Raw genomic sequence first — 23,469 nt, 5'->3', positions numbered from 1 at the left:
TTATCAAAGCTCTATGGTAAAAATTGCTGTATGTTTTGAAGTTCTCATGGAGACAAAGAACACGGTAAGTCTTACCATATCCTGGTAGTCTTAACCATACATTTTTTTTCTCAGTGCAATTTTACATCGTATCCAAATACCAAAATTCTTTTTTTAAATTTTACTTATAATTAAAGTGAATGACATAAATGATATAAAACTTCTCTTAATGCCCCGATTACGAAAATTTTCTTTATATCAATCAAATGAAGGCTAAGCAATACTTTTAATGATTTGCTCACTAAACAAGGTGATTTCAAGTCATTTTAAAACATATTTAGATTATTTTCCTGTGACTAGTGTAAATCTAATATTGAAGATAATAAAAATGCAAAACACTTACACAAATCTATATTAATAAAAAAAAAAAGATTGTGTCTAAAGATTTCTTTAACATTAAGTTTTCTGCCTCCTTTTACTATCTCAAATATAAACAAAGGATTTGCTGTTTACTTATTTTGCAAATTCATCCAGGCTTTATTTTCTGTCAAAATGTATTTTTTAATCCTTTTTATTTCTTTTGCCCCTAATTTTTTTCCTTTTTATTTCTTTTACTATTTAACTTCACGTGTCTTTCATTTCATATGACATTTCATTTTTATATGCCATTCTATTCCATTTTATATCATAATTATATCAGCTAACTTTCATTTCATGTGTAATTTTATTCTCGCTTCACAGTTAATTTGTACTTGTTAAAACCTAATTTATTCTCACTTTATTACTAACTTACTTGACTTACTTCTGTTGTGCACTTTATGGTGCACAAAGAATTTATTTAGTTCTCAATATGATAAATAAGGAAATTATAAAACTGTTTTTCATTAAAATGTTTTTTTCCTACTCATTTTTGCGGAAAACATTTAAAAAAGAATAATTTTAATCTTACTACAAAGAAACTTCATACCTTTTATAGGGCAATAGGATCCTTAAAACACTAATTATTTCAAAAGCCGCAAATTTCGTTAAAAAAATTAAATTTATTATCCCCTATGCTCACACAGTAAATTAAAATGTTGAAAAATATCAATAAAAATCTACACAATAAAATCTAATCGTTAAAATTGTTTAATTAACTTTACTTGAATTGAACTTTACTCATTTTAGCCAACTTGTGTCGAAACTTGAAACTTCCTTGCTCTATTCATCTTTTAGTTCTTATTAAATATTTTTAATATATAAAATCATATATATATAAATGATATATTATTATGATTTATATAATTTTTCATGAATTAGCATTCTTCAACTATTTTGAGATAAAAAAAAAGTGGGTGGAGTAAATTCCTCATTTTCTTAGGAAATAAATTCTACAATAAAATAATGATATCCTTAACATTTTTCGCAGATAATGAGTACAGAACAAAAAAGAAATTATTACCTTTATTTCGATAAATTGATAATTCATAACGGATACCCTGATGCCAATTTGCTCACCAATTACTGCCTCTTCCGGCCCTTCAGCAATAATGAAGAATGGTTTCGTTGAATCAAACTAAAAACAAAGATTCCAAACTTAGTACTAATGACGTTCTACCGTACTTTACTTTAATTAAGTATACTCCCACATGAGGTATTATAATCAACTTTAATTTAAATAAATGTAAAGAGCTTACAATTATTGATTCGGGTAAAATGTGAAGTCCATACATTTTGTTCATTCCAACAGCGTTTAAAGCATAAGCGGAAGGACCTTTTGGAGCCGTCGTTCCTATATATTCTTCTTGATCTTCTCTAAGAAAATTATATTACAAAGATGTGTTAAAAATAAAATTAAATAAATATTTTTGAATAAATCATCACAAACGCTACTGAAGGATACATATTTTTCACTATAGCTACACCCTCAAAAAGACGTCTTAACGAAGAAGCATAATATCTGTACTTTGTACCACACTACACTATGAATTTGATGAAATCTTAATAATGCGTTAAACATCCATTTATATTGAACCCTAGTATAGTGTAAATAATAATCGATATTACTATTGAAGCAAATTTGCATGTCAGTATGGTTCAATACTCTCCATAATTTCGAACAATGTAGTATTATATAACTCATTACTCTTATTCAAATATTGTTTAGGTTATAAACAGAACAGAGATTTAGCCGGTAGCACGGTTGCATATTTGCGTACCGTTTCTTGAAATGGGTAGATTCTAAAAATTTATTCAATATATATATATATATATATATATCTATATATATATATATATATATATATATATATATATATATATATATATATATATATATATATATATATATATATATATATATATATATATATATATATATATATATATCTCTATATATATATATATATATATATATATATATATATATATATATATATATATATATATATATATATATATATATATATATATATATATATATATATATATATATATATATATATATATGCCGTCAGTGCCGGAGCAGTTTCTGCAACTGAGTTCTCTGCTGGCACTCACGCCATGCTAACACCCCTCTCATGACGCAGTTGTATTCATCAGTATTTTCCATTTACATTTTCTGCGAATATATATATATATATATATATATATATACATAATACTGATATTCATTTTATATGGAAATAATTATTGTATTGATAGAACAAAATAAATTTCATATATTACGTATTGTAAATTATATAAAAAAATTACCCAATAATTTTGTTCTTCCATGCAAAATTCCCTGCTGTAGCATCATAAAATGCGCCTTGTCTATTTCGTCGATATAGATAAAACTCAAACAAATCCTTATCTTCATTCAGCTGCATTTGGAAACCTGAAATAGTTATAGATGTACAGACTTATCATTATTTTATTTAATTAAATATACAAAATATTTTACAGTGTGTTAATAAGAAAAACACTATTTGTTGGAAATCTATACAAGGCATTCTTTCATTTGTTGTATAAGATCTGCCAGAAGAGAACTCAAAATGCATTGCAAGAAAACATAAAATGCACTGTTTAAACCATTTATTTTTTCATTGCAAGAATCGTCTGTGCTGCTACGGATATCCAATAAAATCCAGGTATTTGAGAGAGTCCGTTAATCTATGGTCAGACTCTAGCAATGGTAGCCATAGTAGAAGCTTTAGCAATGGTAGAAACCATTGCTAAAGTCGCTAGCAATGGTAGAAACTTTAACCATTTTCGTAACATTTTCGCATATCATCTACCACAGAACGTGCAATATCTTTGACCAATAAATACTTCAAATTATTTAGTTTTCTGTCTCTTTGTTCCTTGTACCTGTCATACTATTTACCCTTGACTTAAAGTTCCATCATAAATACCATCCTTAAAATTTGTTCCAATAATCCAGGAACACCCTGCACTGTTAGAACTTTCACTCTAAAATTACTGTAAAGTAGCCTGCAGCAGTCTGTCTGTCCAATTAACCATGAAGTTTACGCTTGTAAACATTTTGTTACCTATTATAAAAAGTTTTAACGGTTTTAAACCTCTACGGTTTGAAAACGTTTAAAAATGGTATGGTTAAAATACCGAAATAAAAAAATATATAATATTCCAACCATTTACAACTAACATGGTTTAAAACCGCAAAATAGAATCAGGGTCTAGTAAAATAAATGAAAAAAAAGCTTTATTGGATTAATGCAAAGTGTAATAGCTGTTTAATTGCCTAATTTGCCTCCAATTTAATATTTACGTTACGAAAGAAACAAAAATCAGTTTCAAAATCGTATAATATTTATCAAAGTCAATCTAAGCAAATGAATTTTAAATCAGCATTTTTTGAGTGAAACTATAATTCATGCGACAAATATTTTTTAAACATAGATTTGTCTCAATAATGAATCATCGGATTTTGAAACTTGGTTTTTCATTATTTTTCACTTAAATATCGATATTCGGAAAGAAAAAAACTTTTAATAAGGGTTTTGAAATATGTAAATGTTTTACAGGTAGAAATTACGATGTTTCTCCGATAAGAGTTCTACTTAAAATTATTTTGTACATAATTTTTCAAATGATTATTAATTTTTATCAGCATATTGTATTTATGAAATTATTTTTTACATATCGACTATATAAAACTATATGAAATGAAACTTACAGCTTCCTTCATCAGTTCCATCTTCACAATCTCTAATTCCATCGCATTTTTTGTTGGTTGGATAACATTGTCCCGACTTGCAGGAACTTAAATCTGTAGATGTATTGCAAAAATCTAAAATGAAATAATGCATGTGCACTTAGAAACCCTTTTTATAAAACGATATTTTTCGTATTTTTGTTCTCAAAAATTATTTCTCCTTCAAATTATACATTTGACTAAAGTACAAAATAAACAAGAATTTACGAATATTTTATTTTTGAGCTACGAACATGAAACATATATTCAGTATTTTTTATTTTGAACAGGGTTCAACAGTTAAAAGTTGAATTATTTTCCTTAGTACAGGAATTTTTGACACTATAAGTTTTATGTATTTTTCGCAGGTAATTATACTATAACACGCAATAAATAATTAACATAATATTTTATTATTTACCACTTTCATGTATAATGCATTCTCAGAAACGTAGAAACATATCAATCTAGATTATCGTAGTATTTAATCCAATTTTACTTTATTGGCTATCTGTTTAAAAACTGTATAAATTTGTGTTAAAAATCAGAACTTCCATACTAAAAATTAAATAAATAAATCTAAAATTTTCCATTTAATATATTGTTGTTCTTTTAAATTTAATACTACCAATTGAGAACCTTGTCAAAAGTTCTATGGCACAGAAAATATAAAAATACATGTTTAAACAATGATTTTAAAACATATTTCGCGTTAGACAACTGAAGAGCTAAGCTTCACCGCTGTCCACAAATTTTTACAATATTGTAAATGGAGAAAACAATTCACTTGTAAATAATTTAATTAAAATAAATATTGAAATAATGTAGAGTGGCCTAAAACTATTTGGAAATGATATTTATTTCAAAATTAATAAATTAAATTGAAAAGTAATAAATAAGTTACTTACATGGCAAATAACTAACGATTAAATTAGTGAAAACAAGCAAGTTGGAGTTCTGGAAAGAAAGAAATTAATTCATTACCTATTTACATAATAACAATAATTCTGACAATATATATTGATAAAACATTTCCTGAGTAAAAGGCAATTTACAACATACATTCAAAGAATGAATGGATGCACAGTGGGCAAAAAAAAATTATAACATATCACCAGGAATAGCTTTCGCTCTGATGATCGGATTTTAACGTACTAAGTGTAAATCTTAATGGTTTCTTGGGGTGACTTCAAATATGCTAATTAATTAGTTCTAATTATTAATCAAGTTACGAACTTAAACACAAAAACACATTTTCTCTAAATAAACATATATATATATATATATATATATATATATATATATATATATATATATATATATATATATATATATATATATATATATATATATATATATATATATATATATATATATATATATATATATATATATATATATATATATATATATATATATATATATATATATATATATATATATATATATATATATATATATTGATTCTCTTGACTCTCAAAATAGGGGGCTAGTAAGCCACATAGTTATATATATTTGGTAATAAACAACCAAGGAAAATCACCGCCCCAAATGAATATTTTAAGATAACCCATAAACTAATTTACGAGTTTAATTCAAATGTTTAAATACTTAATTTTACTCCGTTGCTAAGCAACCAAGTTCAGACTATTAAAAAAAATCGAAATAATTTTCTATGCAAAAATTGAAGTTTCTAGGCAATAGATAATTTTTCAGCTGATTTCTGACGAAAACGAAAAAAAAATTTTTCTTTTTAATCTCCCTTGAAAGGAAAAATTGAATTGATTAATAAATTATTTATAATTTTCTAAGCTTTTAGAATTTGAATACATGAACTTCTTATCTGGCATTAATTGGATTTTTTATGCTGTTTTTATACTTCATTTATACGAAGATTTCATACTATAATCAATCTTACGTGACTTATTATAACTATATAAAAAATTTTAGAGATAATTATTTTTACAGCTTTGATGGAGTCTTCTAGGCAAGAAAGTTTAAAGAAACAAAAAAAGTGACTGAAAAATAAAATGTAGATTTTATAGTAATTCTAAGTCACATTCACAAGGTTTTATATAATTTACGATAGTTCTTTTTTTTATAAATGAAGGAATTGCTAAATGCTAAGTGGCCTTTTAAAAACATTGAAATGTTTTATGTTTAAGAATAACATATTGAAATAATGTGTTGCATATTGTATGATTCATTGTTTACAAAATCGCTTCATTCTACGAGATATATAGGTTACATTAAGTTACATTTGGTTACATCTTTGGACAAAGATGATCTGCAAATAGCATCCTGATGTACATACATTCTGAAACTTGTTTTCGCAAATTCATCAGAAAATGTCGTATTGCATGCTATTCAATTACGAAAAGCTACATTTATCACTAATTATCGCTACTATTGTTTCTTGCATATATCTGATACGAACAGAGTTCGTAAGGTCCTTAAGATACTGAAATGGTGGCACAAAATGGTCAAGTTCATTAACTCAAAATATTTGGTCTCAAAATTTTAATTTTAAAGTTAAAGATAACTTCATAGATACAATATTGATGCTACGGTTCTCTTACGTTTTTAAAGACCACATGAATCCTGCTAAAGTATTAAAATGCATATGTTTACTTTTAGGAGCATAAAATCCTTAACAAAATAATGATCAAGACCCAAATGGAAAACAGTATAATTTCTAAAAAATTTCAGGAAGGAAAATGAAGAGGGAAATAAAAGTCGACCTGCTTCGAGAGTTCAAATATAAGCGCCAATTCTCAAGACTTCATCAGGCGTGAATGACTTATGACGTTAATTATAGGACGCTCAAAACATGTCCACTTTTATTATCATCTATTATTTTTTAAATCAATGAAGTTTTTAACTTTACGATTCAGTTTCTTGGAATCATTCATTTAGTTACACAGTATATTAAATTACTTCAAGTGATATTAAAATATAAGTTTTACGTAAGATAAAGGTATAGGTTCGTAGATTGAAAAAATAATAATTAGTCATTACTTTCTAAAAAATCAATGTAGAACAATTTTTTTTTTACTGCTAGACATAATAACACTTTTTAAGGGCATAAGAAAATTCCATATACAATTGAAATATCAAAAATCGAATGTGAAAATGGAATGTCCCCTAGCACCAGGAATCAAAATGAAGTAGTTACAAGGACAACTATTTCAAACAAGTTAGCGTTTCCGTCTTGCTCAAAGTTGTTTGAAAATGTATTTCTTGTTTATGAATTCAAAGATTACCATTACTACCGATTTTATTTATCGGTTCTATGTATATTTTAGAGTGCACTTTAAGGCGTATTTAGATCGAATTCATTTTTACACCCTTATTTGCTTAAAATAATTAAATAATTTCCTATAAATAAATAATTCTCTGAAAATAAATTAGTGAAGCTCTATGATTTAATGCGTTTATAGTATACGAGGCTTCCATCGCATATCATTAACCTTGATGCAGCTATCATTAAATTAATGGAATAAGCTTAGATAAATAATTATAGTTAAACATTTTCTCGTTTTGGCCTTCAAGGAATAATATATTTCGTCCAAACAGATTTCAATTCGGGAAATAACAAAATTATTGAGCTTAGGTTCCTTGGAGCAATATCATTCTTATCCTCTTACGACGAAATATAGGAAAAATTGGTTTTCACAGTTTTATACAGTTGTAAGAAGTATGCAACCTTCTCTAGCGGTTTTTTTCTTCTTCAAAAGATGTTCGAAAATTGCGTACTTTTATTACATTTTTCAAATCCGATGATGATTCTAAAATAGACACGGCTTCGGAACCTTTTTAGAAATTTTAATTTTTGGCATTTGCTGTTTAACAAAATATGTAATGCATTTTCCTAATAGCAAATTATGCTATAATAATATTCTGGGAATCATGCTAAAGTTGAAAAATAATTTTAGCAAAAGTAAATTTTTTTAACATCTTTTTTTAAAAGAACAGCTTTCTTAAAATTAACTGTGCAATATATAAATTTAAACGTCAAAATAAAATTGCGGTTCGAATTTGTTCATTTAAAAAACAAAGCAAACAATTGTGGTTTTTTTAGTTGCACTAATATGTGTTTACTTTTCACAAAGCAAACAAATAAGAAACTATTAAGTAAGTAAATAAATAATTTGTTCGTTTAATCTTAGCTGACAAGATTTTTATAGCATTTTCTATGTTAAAATTACTCAGTGCAAAACTGATCATAGTAAATAGGTGCACCCTTTTCTCTAACTAGCTACAGTTCTGAGAATCGAAAAAAAAATTAGCAATTACTTACAACGAGTGCAAATTTAAATAAAAACCTTAAGTACCAATAAAAATTAAACCAAATAGATTAGTATATGATAAGAAAAAATCTACGTAGTAGCATAAAGAAGGAGTAAAAAATATAATGAAATAATTAGTTGACGCAATTTTGTAAGACACGCGCCCAGGTAATTAAAAATTTAATTTAGCAATTAAGTTGTTTGAACGATATTTAAAATACTGAGATATTTTAAGACGCTTAAAGATTTTGGCTACGTCTTCGATAGCTTTTTATGTTCGGTATCTTTATGCTCCTTGTAGTGACTTATGAAACATCAACACTATTTAAGACAATCTATGAAGTTACAAGAAAAAAAATGAAAAAGAGGCAATCAATAATTTATCTTCATTTTTCGAAAAAGTAGTATGCTTAGTAAGTAGTCAGCTGTTTTGAATCGAATAATTTTAAGCAGCAGAATGTTTTCAATTTCTTAATAAAACATTTTTCTCAGCTAGTAAGCTATAATTCTGAGTTTTCTTTTAATAAAAACTTTACAATAATTAAAAAAGGAATTTTACTTTAAGGGAAAACCTAAATTAAAGTACTAAAAAGTTTATTAGTATATTAAGGAAAAATTAATATACGTGGTAGTGTGAAAAATAATATTTTTAAAAGTGTTAAAATTTAATTAAATAATTGGTAAAATAGTTTAAAGAAATTTTTTTATCCTCAATTAAACTAAATAATAAAAAATAATAAATTATTATTAAAAATTATATCTTGCATGAAATTATCTTTTTGTAAATGAATTTCATGAGTGGGGGCAATTTTTTTCTCTGAATTGCTTAACTAATTTTAAAAGTATGACTAAAAACGCAAAAAGTGAACTTAACATTAATGGGTTTGAACTTTGGATCGCTCTCCTGACCAAACTATGGGGGCTATATTTCCCAGATTGCGGTTACCCCCTATATTTTGAAGATTAAAAATCCAAATATGTAAAAAAATATATATATGTTTATTCAGAGAAAATACGATTCGGTGTCCAATTTCGTAACTAAATTAATAGTTAGCACTAAATAAGTAGTATATTTGAGGTCACCCCCAGGAATCATTAAGATTGATACTTAGTGCGTGAAAATCTGATCATTAGAACGAAAGTTATTCAAGGTTATATCTTTTTTTTCTTTTTTTTTTTAGCCCACTGTACAACAGAGGTAAAAAAAATCGCAGTCATTTTATTTCAATCTCGAATCTTATTGCTATTATTACCTTTTTTCTTGCTTAAATATTATATGAACATTTTATCATAAATACTAATAGAGCAACTTATAATGCAATTTTAAAAAAAAACTAGTTTACCTCAAAAGAATTTTTAGTATCTCTTGCACTATTATGCGTTGTATAATATGATATTTTTTCAGGAGAACCGTCTCTATTACGCCAAAAAGCACGATGAAATTTCAAATGATCAGGTTCAAATTCATACATGGCTTCATTGATCTAAAACAATAAAAAAAAATCATAAATGTATAAATAATATTACATAAGTCGCCACAATCAAAAACATTAACTGTTACAAAAATTATTAAACCTTATTTATTCCTTTCCAATGACATATTTATGTAATTAATGTAAAATATTTAGCCAATTTAAACTTAATGTTCAAAAATTGAGTTCAAAATTAAAATAATTTATATATTTCATGAAACTACAAGGCATGGTGCTATCTATTAAGTTAAAGCAAAGAATATTGGCTAGCATTATTCTTTGCTTTAACTCAAAGAATAATACTAGCCAATTTTCCCAAACCCTATTTTTTCTATTAAAGATTAATTTTACCACGTTTATGTATGAAATTTGACTGCAAAACTACTTTTATTATTATTTTCATTCAAGTTTAAAATTAATAAATCATTAAATATGGAATGTTTTTTTAGGAAAATGATGACTTCTTTTCAGACATCATTTTGAAAAACAGAAGACATTCTATGATCGGATGAGTAAAATTTTTGATCGCTCTTTACTATCAAAATAATTCTCATTAAAAAATATGTAATGAATACTTCATAGGCATTTTTTTAAATTCTAATATATTTTGTAACCTGCATATACAATGTGTCTCAGGATTATTGGGATAAACTTTGAGGGAAGGTAGGGGACATCACAAGGATTCCGATTTGCATAGAAACTCATTATCGCAAATTTAAACATTTACAGCTTGAACATTTATAGCTTGAACCAGCAAAGATTAGAAAAATTATAAATTCATATGGATTTTTCTTGCATTTTCTTTTCTACTCACTGAGGTCACAGTTAGTTGTTGGCGTCCATGAGTAGATACGTGATCGCTGTCAAATCCCCAGATTCCAATGTTGGATTCTGACGTTAAAAATGGTATCAACTCAATATAGTTTCCAGATCTTTCTTGCTTCATATTGACAACCAGCTTAAACTGAAAGCGTAAAAAAAATTAAATAAATTTTATGTAAATTAAAATTGATCATATTAATGATTTTTAATTAGAAAGTATTACCATAATTTGTGCAGTATACGGAAAAGTGTTTATCTTTCATTATAAAATAAGTGCTACTCTCAAAAAAAAAAACTTTTTAAAAATTTTTTTTAATTTTCAAGTAATTACTGGAAATTATGTTCAAATAAGAAATTTTTTGATGTTGGATACAAAATTGACACTTTCTGTAAAAATGTTTCTACCACAGAAGAAGTCTTTATATGTTTGTTAATAAAACACAATATTTGGAATAATAAAATTGAAAAAGTTATCATCTATAAAATTATATATTGCATTACAAAAATCTTTTATTTTTTAATAATGCATTGCGTATGTAAGCACTCTTTAAAAGATCTTAATTTATCATTTAATAAGCGAAGTAAAATTAAAAACGGGTATAAACTTATTCCTAGCTAAAAATGTAAACACAAAAGATGCATGTATACTAAAACCAGGAAATAATAAATTTATGTTAAATATTTCTCCTTTTATGCATCTTAGGCAAAACACAATGTATATATTTTTAATAATTAACAAAAACAATTTATTTTCATTTTTTTTAATCATTTGCTCCCAAACATATTTTTCTAAAGCTTACTAATGGCAGTTATAGAGAGCAGAATTTTTCAAAAAAAAAAGGTTATAGTTTGGTCAGAAAAGAGGTCAAAAGTTTGGACCCTTAATGTTAATTTTACTTTGAGAGTATTTTGGCAGTTTGAGAACTTTTTAAGTGAATTGAAAAAGTTTTCGCAAAAAATTATAATTTTTCTTTATTTAAAAATAATTCCATGCAAAAATTAGTTTTCAGTTATTATATATTACTTTTAAATATTTTATTTAGAAATCACTGAAAACATTTTGAATTGTAATATCTACAATTTTTAAAATCATTTTAAAGAATATAATTTTACGTTACAAAATACAAAGTTTGAATGATTGATTAGTTTTCTCTCATTTTAAATATATGAATCATTTTGCACAAAATGCAACATAATTTATTTTGCAATAATTTTCCACTATTGCTTCACTGATGCTAAAACATTTGAATTTTTAAAAATTTTAAATTGTTTTATCTATTAAAATTATTACGTCATGTTTATTCAAAGCGTCTATAGGTATTATAACGCTATCTGTTAAAACTTCTCCATCAGCAGTAATATGGTAAACCACTACATGAAATACTGGAGCCATCTCTGGAGATACGGGTACGGAAAATGTTGTTATACTGTGCAACATTCCCATAACTTTCTCTGTTCCAGTTTGAACGATGATTCCTTTGGCCACAACCTAAATTTGAATTTAAAAAAAGACTATAACTTTCTCTTATTTCAATTCTTAAAATAAATTTAAAATTACCAAAATTAGAATCGAGAAATTCAAAATAAATATCTGTACATATAGGTCAAATATATGTAAAAAGGGTTATTATGGAAACTATTGCAACATATTATTACAGTTGAGAAGATAGTCATAACTGATATTGCATAAAATAAAGCTAAATTTATGTCACATTTAGTTAAACATTTATTAAAACTATACTAAAATCATTTATTAAATTATTATTTTGCACAATATCATTGTAACAAAACAATTTTGAATAACGTTCTTAATATTTTAATATCAATTACAGTAATCAACTATCACGATCATCACATCAAATAATAAAAAAGATTATATTTTGAAATCAGAAAGTTTTATAGCTTCAAAAGGAACATATATATATATATATATATATATATATATATATATATATATATATATATATATATATATATATATATATATATATATATATATATATATACATATATATATATATATATATATATATATATATATATATATATATATATATATATATATATATATATATATATATATATATATATATATATATATATATATATAAGTTCAAAATGAAGAATAAAACAAAGAAAAATAACAGACATATGGGAAAAAATAAGTAAAAAAATAACAAATAAGTAAAAAAATAATAAATTGGGAAAAAATAAGTAAAAAAATAACAAACAACAGTTTAAAAAGAAAAAAAAAGGATGAAATTTTATTTAAAAAAGCGGGAAAAAAAGATAGAATCTTTTCTTCAACCCACACGATTATATCCGCGAAACAGAGTGCATTCTGATATTGTATCAATAAAGTCAAAGCAAATTATATTAATACAATTGTGTGAGGAGCACTCAAAAATTTTTTTATAAAAATAAGAACAAATAAAATAGATCACAAAAAGTAAAAATAAGTAAAAATAGCAAGTAAAAACAGAAAATAAAATAAAAGAAAAAACATTAAAAAGGGACTATAAAGCGAGTAGCAAAATCAGATCAACTTAGATGGACAGAAAATTTTTCAAGAATGATTTAAAAATTTTTTCGCAGAAAGATTGCCAGATTACAAAATATGTTGTTGTTGTTAATTTACGTCGCACTAGAGCTGCACAATGAGCTATTGGCGACTGTCTGGGAAACATCCCGGAGGATGATCCGAAGATATGCCATCACAATTTTGATCCTCTGCGGAGAGGATGGCACCCCCGCTTCGGTAGTCCGACGACCTGCTCGCGAAGTCGAGCACTTTACGGTAGCACAGTTTAACGAGGACCAATACCGCACACCCTCGGTGCCTACGCAGACTGATCCAAGTGGTCACCCACCCGCACACTGACCGCAGCCAGTGATGCTTGACTTCGGTGATCTGCTGGGAACCGTGTTTTAACGATCAGTCCACTGCGGGACTACAAAATATGGAAACAAATGATGAAAACAAAAGCGCAAATTGAGTGTAACAACAGGGTTTTAAAGTGTCGTTCTTACTGCACTGCTGAAGTGATTTGTTATTCTGAGTTTGATTTGTTAGTTACCAAGGATGGGCCCGAAATGGATGTGCGCAAGGTAATATTATACTGAATAATTTCAGAAATTGATCATAAATAGTTTTAGAAGATAGATGTTTATTTAAGTAAGCATATAAAATAGAAAAGAGAAACATAAATTGCCTGTTTTACAAATAATTTTAGCCGCGGATTTGCACGATATGGATTAGCACATAGAAAAATTATTTAAATTATCAAAGAAAAAAAAATTAATAGATAATTTTAACACGGATTTGCCCGAAATGGATCTGCACATGAAAAAATTGTATAAATTAATAAAGAAATTTCTAGCAAACAATTTTACCCATGGATTTGCCCGAAATGGATTTGCACATGGAAAAACTGTATAGATTAACAAAGGAAATTATTTAGTAAAGGAATTTTTAGTAAATAATTCTAACCACGGATTTCCCCGAAATGGATTTGCACATGGAAAAATTATACAAATTAACAAAGAAATTATTTAGTAAATAATTTTGGCAATGGATTTACCTGAAATGGATTTGCACATGGGAAAATTATAAAAATAAACAAAAAAAAAATTTTTAGTAAATATGTCCACAAAAATATACGATTAATTCAATGATTTTATATAACATTTTATTACTTTAGTTGGGTATCCATTGTTTTGTATCAAATTTTGAAAGAGTTTATCGATTTTTTTTTTGGATAAATAAATATTACTACGTATTCTTTTAATTCTGTTCATTTCATTAAAAGTGGTATTTAAATAGATGCTCCTAGAAACATTAGAATTCCAAGTGACTAGTTTATTAATATTAAAATCATTTCTTTTATCGTATAAATCAACAAAGCAGATATTTTCAACCTTCATAATACCCAAATCCAAAAAATTGAAATTAATATTATCATCATGATTACGAAGTAAGATTAATTCCTCAGGGTATATATCACTCAATAAAATAGTAAAATCTTGGAAATTAAAGATAATTAAGTCATCAATATATCTAAAAACAAATTTAATACTAAGAGCATAATTTTTTTCATAATAATGCAAAAATAAGTTAGCTAAGAGATATGAATAATTAGATCCTTGTGGTATTCCATTAATTTGAAGAAAAATATCCTCTCCATTGTAAAGATAATTACTAAAAAGACAAAAATTAATCAGAAATTTTTATTTATTTATTATATATATATATATATATATATATATATATATATATATATATATATATATATATATATATATATATATATATATATATATATATATATATATATATATATATATATATATATATATATATGTATATATGTATGTATATATATATATATATATATATATATATATATATATATATATGTGTGTGTGTGTGTGTGTGTGTGTGTGTGTGTACAATAAATAAAATAATTACAATACAATAATAAAATACCAAATATTTCCATTTCTATGTCTTAGAATAATCCTTCAGAAATAAACCATAATAACTAAGCCTCGCTACAATTATCGGTCTTGATTTCTACCCTTTGCTAAATCTCGATCATTTTCATTTGGTAGAATTCTCCGTATCTTGTCGACTTATGGCAACAAAGCCATTACGATCATCAAATTTCAGCTTTCACCACTTTCATTAGTATTAATCTCTGCCTTCTATTCAACCCAGAAAAGTAGAATTCTTGTCATTAAAGGTTCACTCTGGTCTCCTTGTAATGGGAATTGACAAGCAGAATGAACCGGTTTGATCTGACAATTTCTCCTTTATTGGTCTGCTTACAGCTTTCAATTACCAATCCCTTTCAGTGTATCAAATTAGAATTACTCCTTTTAGACAGATTCTTTTCAAATTGCAAATTGAAAAAGGCATTAATAACGTATTTGCTGATGCATACTAATTACCTTGAATTTAACTATTTTTAACCTTATATATAAAGTATTATATAGGAATGCTACATTCATTAGTAGCAATATTTTTCCTTTTTTTAAAAAAAAGAAGCAAAATGAAATAAAAAAAGCCATACTTATGAATATCTTAAAGTGTATTACCTGTTTTTCAATTATTATGTGTTATTTTCCTTTTTTTAGATATGAACGTGCCCAGTTTTATGAATTGCGTCTAAAAAAACTTACCTTTTTTGCATTTTTTCTGACAAAAAGAATAAAATGAAATCATTTACTTTGAAAATGTGTTGAATTGGAATCAACCATCAATTAAGTTTATGACACTGTTTGAAATTTACAAGATTATTATAGCAAAAAGCTGACTTGTTTCAAGTGTATAACTTACCAAATAATGAAAAGATTTCAAGTAAAAGTTTGACCATACATGCAAAACTGCATATTCACCAGCCTGAAAGCAAGTGAGTTGATTTATTTCACATGATTTAATATAAAAGGCAAAATGTTTTAAAATAAAGTTCAAAAAATTAGCATCAAAATAATCAAAATAAAAAATTATCATCTGCTACAGCATTCAGTATAAAAGAGTCTGAAAAAATTAAAAAATGGAGAATAAAAAAATATAACAGGAAATTTTAATAAAATTATTAAATCATTTATATTAAAAAAATTTCATTACGGTAAAATAGTATGATACCACATGTAATAGTTAAATATTACATTACTGGCGTCATTAAATGCGTTATATATCATAAATGATTCAATTGATCGGAAGTTTCAGGTATCAGTACTGATTTAACATAACTTTTTTAATAAATAGAGAATATCAGAAACCGGGTATTGGTATCACAACAAGAGGTTACATAGCCTCCTGTTGGGATAGCAATACACCAAATATATATACCAAAGCAATGCCGAATCTATACCTACTCCATTCGCATATTTATTTTTGAAATAGTGTCTTACACCAGAAAAATATTAGTAAGTCAGTGATTATTTTGAAAAAAATAATAGTCAAAATAGAATACAAATGACCAAGGATTGGAAAATTATTATATAGTCAGTCATCAATACTTACATTAACTTATACTAAAATGAGCTGTTAGAAAAAATTACTATGACTTTAATTATTTTAAAATGAAAAAAATTTATGAAAAATTTACAGAAGTGGACTGCTTAGTTCTCTATTTTCTAAGCAAATGTGTATAAGAGCAAACTTAGCAATTAACTAACGTTTAATAATGCAGTAAATAAACGAAATCGTGATGACGATAGGGAAACATGAAGCGTTTTACCATGTGGAATATTTATCCAACCCTATCTTTTTGATATTTAAACATTATCTATCTACCACAAGTACATAAAATCGAAGAGAAATCTAGAGTAATACAATTTTTATGGAGAAAAAAATATTTGATAGCTTTTCTCCCTTTACCGTATAGAAAAAAAAAGCTGAATTCTTCGTGTTCTTGGATTAATATATAAAAAGGCAGTAAATACAACCTTCACATTTACTATCGGATGAACATTAGGTATTTCACCATGGTATTAATAAGAATAACGAACTATTTTTGCCTATCAGCCATTTGCACGTAAAATCGAGGAAAAATAATGTGTAATATAATTTTATTCCAGAAAAGTTTTGTGATAGTTTTTCCACTGCGCGCCATGGAAAAAAATTGAAGTCTTAGCTTACTTGAATTAAAATATATAAAGAAAACAGTATACTCATTGTTCACTTTTGCTATCCAATTTGCTGTCTTTTAAATTTTTTTACAAAATCGCCATAAAAGGAAATTTGACCAGCTCTACCAAATAACAAATATAATTTAAATTGATATTCTAGTTTTTATATAAGAGGCTCTTATGAAATACATTAAACTCTTATAAAATATAATATATAAGAGGATCTTATGAAAAAAAATAATGAAAACTTCACAGAATATTGAAAAAAGCAAATAATAAAAAACCTTTCTGATACTTCAGTGTAATAAATCAGACTAAAGTTACTTAACAATTTTAGTTTAGATTTGTTATTTTTCATCAGTAAATAATTTTTAATATTTTCAGACACATATCAGTAATATTTTTTAGACATTTAGCTATTTCTTCATTAATTTTAATTGCTCTTTCAGCTGCCCTTGATTCAGCCTCTTTCTTAGTAGGTCAAACCACCCTATAACAAGAAGGCATGATCAATTTTTTTTTAGTTTCTTACAAATATATAAAGAAATGGTAGTTTATAATTTAAATAAATATAATAACGTACAAAGATAAGAAACATTGTTAAATATCAAATAATTTGAATGCGAAAATTTTATTATGTTTAAAAAATATTTTTGTTAAAAAAGTGTCAAACCTCTCACTGTAAAAATAATTCCAAAAAAATTACGGTAAGCAGTACCGGCTCTCAGAATGCTAGTACTTTTTACAGTAAAATTTTATACAGTAGATTTTACAGTAATATTTACTGAATGAGAGTAATTTAGTAAATATTACTGGAAACATTATGCATATCAGATGTTTTTGTTCCGTTAAACTGTACCAAAAAATGAATTTTGCATCAAAAAGTATTAGTACCCTGAATGCCAATACTTTTTACTGTAATTTTTCTGAAATTTGTTTTACATTGCACTTAAAACACAATCTTTCACTTACTTTTGCTTGTTTTGTGCTTGTTGAAATTTGTAAGTACCTATCTTTTCGACTGTGCATAGCCAAAACTGTTAATTCTGTTCGTGCGCGACTACCAACTTCCAGGTCATCTTCATAATAAGCCTGTAAAAATATCTATTTTAATTTATAAAAATACCATTTATAAATTATTACTAATGAATTTCTCGGAAATAGCTAGTTCTTTAAATAATTATTTGGTTTTCTTTTACAAATCATTATTACATATTAATTTATTCCACAAGGATAAATTATTGCAATGTTAATTACAATATATATATATATATATATATATATATATATATATATATATATATATATATATATATATATATATATATATATATATATCTGTGTTACAATATTTCTTATCATCCCCTATATAATCATTATATAATGACTATATTGATTATCTACTATGTACAGTGCGTAAAAAACTTTTGATATAATGATTTTCACACTCTAGAACTGAACTCAATCTTAATGGTTCGAAGGGATGACCTCAAATATGCTAATTAATTAGTAGAAGCTGCAGTGTGTCAGGGGAGAGACCGTTTACTTTCCAATGAGGCGAACCGGGCTCGAATCCCAGTCGATACGAATTCCGCATCCGGCTTGCACCGACCACAGTGCTGACGTGAAATATCCTCATTGATAGACTGATCATGGGTTAGAGTCCCCTTGCCGTCAAGCTAACCGTGGGAGATTCTCGTGGTCTTCCTCTCCTTGTAACGTAAATGTGGGCTAGATCCATCAAAAACTCCTCCACGAAGACAAATTTCTCCCAAAACTCGATCTATATAAGAAAAAATTATTAGTGAGTCCGGGATAGTCTGGTTGGTAGGGCATTTGGCCCATGTCCACGAGTTCGTGGGTTCGATCCCCAGCAGCCGAAGACTCCCCATGCAGTACATGGTGACTGATGCACGTTAAATCTGTCGAGTCGAAAAGTCCTCCATATTCCCATAACAAATCAGTGCCTCTGGGGGTACTGATCCATGAGTGTCCTTGTCTTCTGAATTGATTAAAAATTACAGGGCTACGGAGTTGAACATAAGTAGTCGTAAACCCAAAAATTGGGTAGGCCGACGAATATGAAATAAAATAAAATAAAGTTAATTAGTGAAAACGATACTTTTAAATCACAAAATCAGGCACAAAACGCACTTTCTCTGAATAAACATACCTTTTTTCGACGGATTCGGATTTCTGACCCTAATATAAGGGGGTAGCCACAGTCTGAGAAATGTGATCACCATAGTTCGGTCAGAGGAGCGGTTGAAAGTTAGCACCCTTTAATGTTAATTTTACTTTTCGTACATTTTAAAATATCTCGAGAACTTCTTAAGCGAATTGAAAAAAAAATTATAAAATTAGAAACAATTAGAAAATTTGTCTATCTAAAGATAATTCCATGTAAAATATAAGTTTCAGAAAATGTGTGTTAATTTATTTAATAACAGTCAAAAGAATTTTGAATTGCTAAGTATTCGAATTTTTACATCTTTTTAAAGAATACTATTTTAAATGGCAAAATACAAAATGTTAGCAAAATCGCTCGAATTTCAAAAATGCGACTTTTTTAAAATTCGATTACTCCGAAGCTCTGAGGATCCGTTCAAAAAATCAAACGTAATTAGGGGTTTTTGTTTATTTTGCACATTGTTCATTTATTGTGAAAAACGAAATAATACAGTAAAATTCAAGCATTGCATACATTTAAGAAGAAGAAAAAATTTTTTTGCTTTATTTTTTCTTATTAGCATTTAATTTATAAAGATTTAAATTTTAGGTCATTTTTCACGGTAAATTTGTCACACTATATACAACTTCATTTAACTTCATACAACTTCATTTACATTAGATGAAAAATAAAAAAAATATCAACTATTGTTGATTATTTCTACACATCTTACTCTTATTATAATCCTTTCAGAATTTTTTGGAGTATCAATAGCTACTTCAACAACACCATCACTATTGAAGGATAAAATTTGTTGATTCAATTCTCGTCTACCATTACGGGTGATCACTATTGGATTAACCACAACTCTGGCTGTTTCTAATTTATCTTCGGGAAAAGGCACCAGATCATTGTATGATATAGCTAACTAAAAGAGAGAGAAAACAAATGACATAACAATTTTCGGAATTACTATGAACTATCATATTATTTTTTAACTAAATAAATGTTAAACATAAATTTTAAAAACTATTTTTTCGGCACTTAGAACGACTTAAAGGAAAAAGAAATCAAATTAGTTTAAAAAATATTTATTGTGTCAATTTAACAATCGAACCCATAACTATAAGTAAATTTAATCTCATAAAAATGAAATAAGTTTATTGATTTATTATTTTTCCCCTAAACATTTTCCCCCTAAATATTGCTAGAATGTCTACGGAGGAAACTTAGAAAGTTAATTAGTGTTTTTGTGTTTTTCCGTGTACGAAAAGTAAAATGTTGCTTTGTTAGCTTTAAGATATGCTATATTAATTACTTTTTCCAGACTTTCAGACTACAAACTGGAAGTTTCACTGCAATAAAGTGTATCACATTTTTTGCTTAGTTCGATTTTTTTCTTTTTGAAGATTTTTTTAAAAAAAATATAAATATCAGAAAGAAAATTTCCAGCATTAGTGTTTTATCTAAAAATTTATTATCTCGTTAGCATTTTGTAACTATGACAAAAGTTTTTTCTCTTTTAAATATGGAGAAAAAAAAAGAAAAACGTTACATTTTAAGCTGCTTCCCTTATTCAAACAGTCTATTTAATTTCAACACCATCTTAAACATCAAATTAAACGATTCACTATACGTATGAAATAATTCTAATAATTTAAGATTTATTTTCAGACCGTTATTCCTCTGAAGCAAAGATAAAAATTATCAATAATGAGCTTCTTCTTTTGTATTACTTTATTAAACTTTTTTTTAAAAAAAAGTATTAATTACGAGTAATTTTTTTAATTAAATCTAATTTCCTTACAATGTTGAAGCTTTCATTCTGAAATTATGATAAGACAACCGGCAGTAGTCTGTCTATTTGATTAACCATAAATTTTATGGTCGAGAACATTTTTTTACCTTTACTGTTTTGAAACCATTTATAACTAACTTGTGCGGTCAAAAAATAGTAAATGTAAAACTAAACGGTATTGTAACCATTTACAACTTGCATAGTTTTCAAACAATAAAGATAAAACTTGACCGACATTTCTGTGGATGCTGTGCCATTTATGCTTGAATGATAGTTTTGTGTTCTTAAAATTTAGGGTCATTTTAAGAGTGCAGGACACTGGAAACTCTTTATGTATTGAGGAAATATTGTGGTGTCAACGTTGGGATTCGAACCTCTGCTCAACCGGCCAAGAAATTGACCGATCTACCCAGCTGCACGCAACTAAATAGCTTCATAAGGTGGGCAGAGTTGGCACGGATAGAATTCTGGTTGTTAAACCATATTATGTAAAAACAATCAATAAACGTTTTTTCTCACACTTAACAGTTTGAATAACATCTTTTTTATGATTTTTTTGACAGTTTTGGTTGAAAATGTTAAGATAACAAATTAAATAATTTGCTATTTAACTATTCTTATCGAGAAATTTCTAAGAGTGTAGATTATATGCCTTTAGTTTAAATTATTTAAATACATATTTTAATTGCTTCAAATTAAGAATGTCTGCAAAAAAAGAACTTTACAATTTAATGTAAATTTTCGCTAAATATTGAAGTGAAGAAAATTCTTACGTGAGTTTTAAATGGCATTCCAGGTTTAAATACTTGGGGATTAACTCCAAGAAATCTTAAACTGACGCTGGAATTAACTACTCGAAGACGGCCGTATGCAGAAACCTTAAAATCGTAAAATCGCTCGTAAACATCAGCTTGTATTTCAATTTCGCAGTGTTCCAAAGGCACAGGCATTGCCATGTCTCTAAGTTGAGCCATTGAGATACTAAAATCATAAGTGCCATGAAACTGAAAAATAAAATTAATTTAATTTTACAATGAATCAAAATCAAGATATAAACATGAATGATAAAATAAACGTTAATTCAAAAAGTCATTACTTTGGTTTTTATTTCTTTAAAAATGTAAATGTTATTTTATTTTATTTTTTTTTTTGTTGAAAAAATATTTATTTTGATGTTCCATTATAAAAAGATCAAAATACAACGATACTCCCGTCTTCTTGACAAATGTATGTAACAAAACTCCGTCGTTTGCATGAATCTAAGAGCATTTGGGAGCAATCTAATCGCTTTCGTCTGGCTCCCCGAAGGGCGTATTTTTTCCAATGTTTTGCATTTTTGACGAATAATGCATTATGATTACATGATATTTTTTTTCAATGAAAATCAAAAACTTCCTAATGCACCGCATCGATTAACTTTCAGTTTTAAAAATATTCAAATTTTTTTTTTTTCAAATCTGCGAAAAAAAAGTTTTTTTTAACATTTTCAAGACTATATTTTTTTAAAAGAAATGGAAGGATTTGCAAAAAAAATCATTAAAGGATTTTATTTCATAAGTTTTAATCACATACATTTCGTAATAAATTTAAAATACTGTATTGAGAATTAAGGACTATAACGCCGATTCGTTAAATGTAAAAGTTGAATACTGTTTCTTAAGAAGGTTGTGTTTTTAAAAAACTGTTATTTCATATTTTTCCATTTTAATCTTTTTTACTTTGATATTGTCCAAAACATACTACTTTAAAAATATTTAAAGTACTTATATCGCCGAATATAATCACTATACACTTATTGTATATGAAAAAATAAATATCAATCTATTCTTTTGAATGCATGTTTAGTTTTTAACAATAGGTTATTACTTGAAATCTCAAAATTAGTTATTTATTTTACGTTATAAGATTAAATTATAAAACATATAGGTATTACAAAATTACAGGTATAATAAGCTATAAAATATAGAGGTTTTTATATAGATATATTGCACAAACCCAATATCTTTAAAATTTTGCAAAATAAAGCTCATATAACAGAGGAAAAAAATTATAATAAAACTACCGTGCTTACATGGTAATGACATTTCTGCAAAAATAATAATAAATAAATAAACATAATTCGTCTA

General features: G+C 26.4%; 1 protein-coding gene across 1 annotated transcript in view; it reads right to left on the bottom strand.

Moving 5' to 3' along the window:
* Positions 1-23,469, bottom strand: part of LOC107448567 (CD109 antigen) — a 131,375-nt gene that overhangs the window by 39,100 nt on the left and 68,806 nt on the right. Inside the window, exons 8-19 of the mRNA XM_016063821.3 lie at positions 22,117-22,347; positions 20,279-20,473; positions 18,348-18,467; positions 16,078-16,140; positions 12,031-12,228; positions 10,732-10,881; positions 9,789-9,929; positions 5,065-5,113; positions 4,139-4,252; positions 2,713-2,836; positions 1,656-1,773; positions 1,421-1,534 (exon numbers count right to left, since the gene is read on the bottom strand). Coding sequence (XP_015919307.1) covers positions 1,421-1,534; positions 1,656-1,773; positions 2,713-2,836; positions 4,139-4,252; positions 5,065-5,113; positions 9,789-9,929; positions 10,732-10,881; positions 12,031-12,228; positions 16,078-16,140; positions 18,348-18,467; positions 20,279-20,473; positions 22,117-22,347 — 1,617 coding nt within the window. The remainder of the gene's footprint in view (positions 1-1,420; positions 1,535-1,655; positions 1,774-2,712; positions 2,837-4,138; positions 4,253-5,064; positions 5,114-9,788; positions 9,930-10,731; positions 10,882-12,030; positions 12,229-16,077; positions 16,141-18,347; positions 18,468-20,278; positions 20,474-22,116; positions 22,348-23,469) is intronic.

Source organism: Parasteatoda tepidariorum, chromosome 11, assembly GCF_982258835.1.
Source record: "Parasteatoda tepidariorum strain Cologne lab strain chromosome 11, Ptep-v5.0, whole genome shotgun sequence".
Lineage (NCBI taxonomy): Eukaryota > Metazoa > Arthropoda > Arachnida > Araneae > Theridiidae > Parasteatoda > Parasteatoda tepidariorum.
Note: the sequence above shows the minus strand (reverse complement) of the source record. Positions and strands in the feature narration are given on the sequence as shown.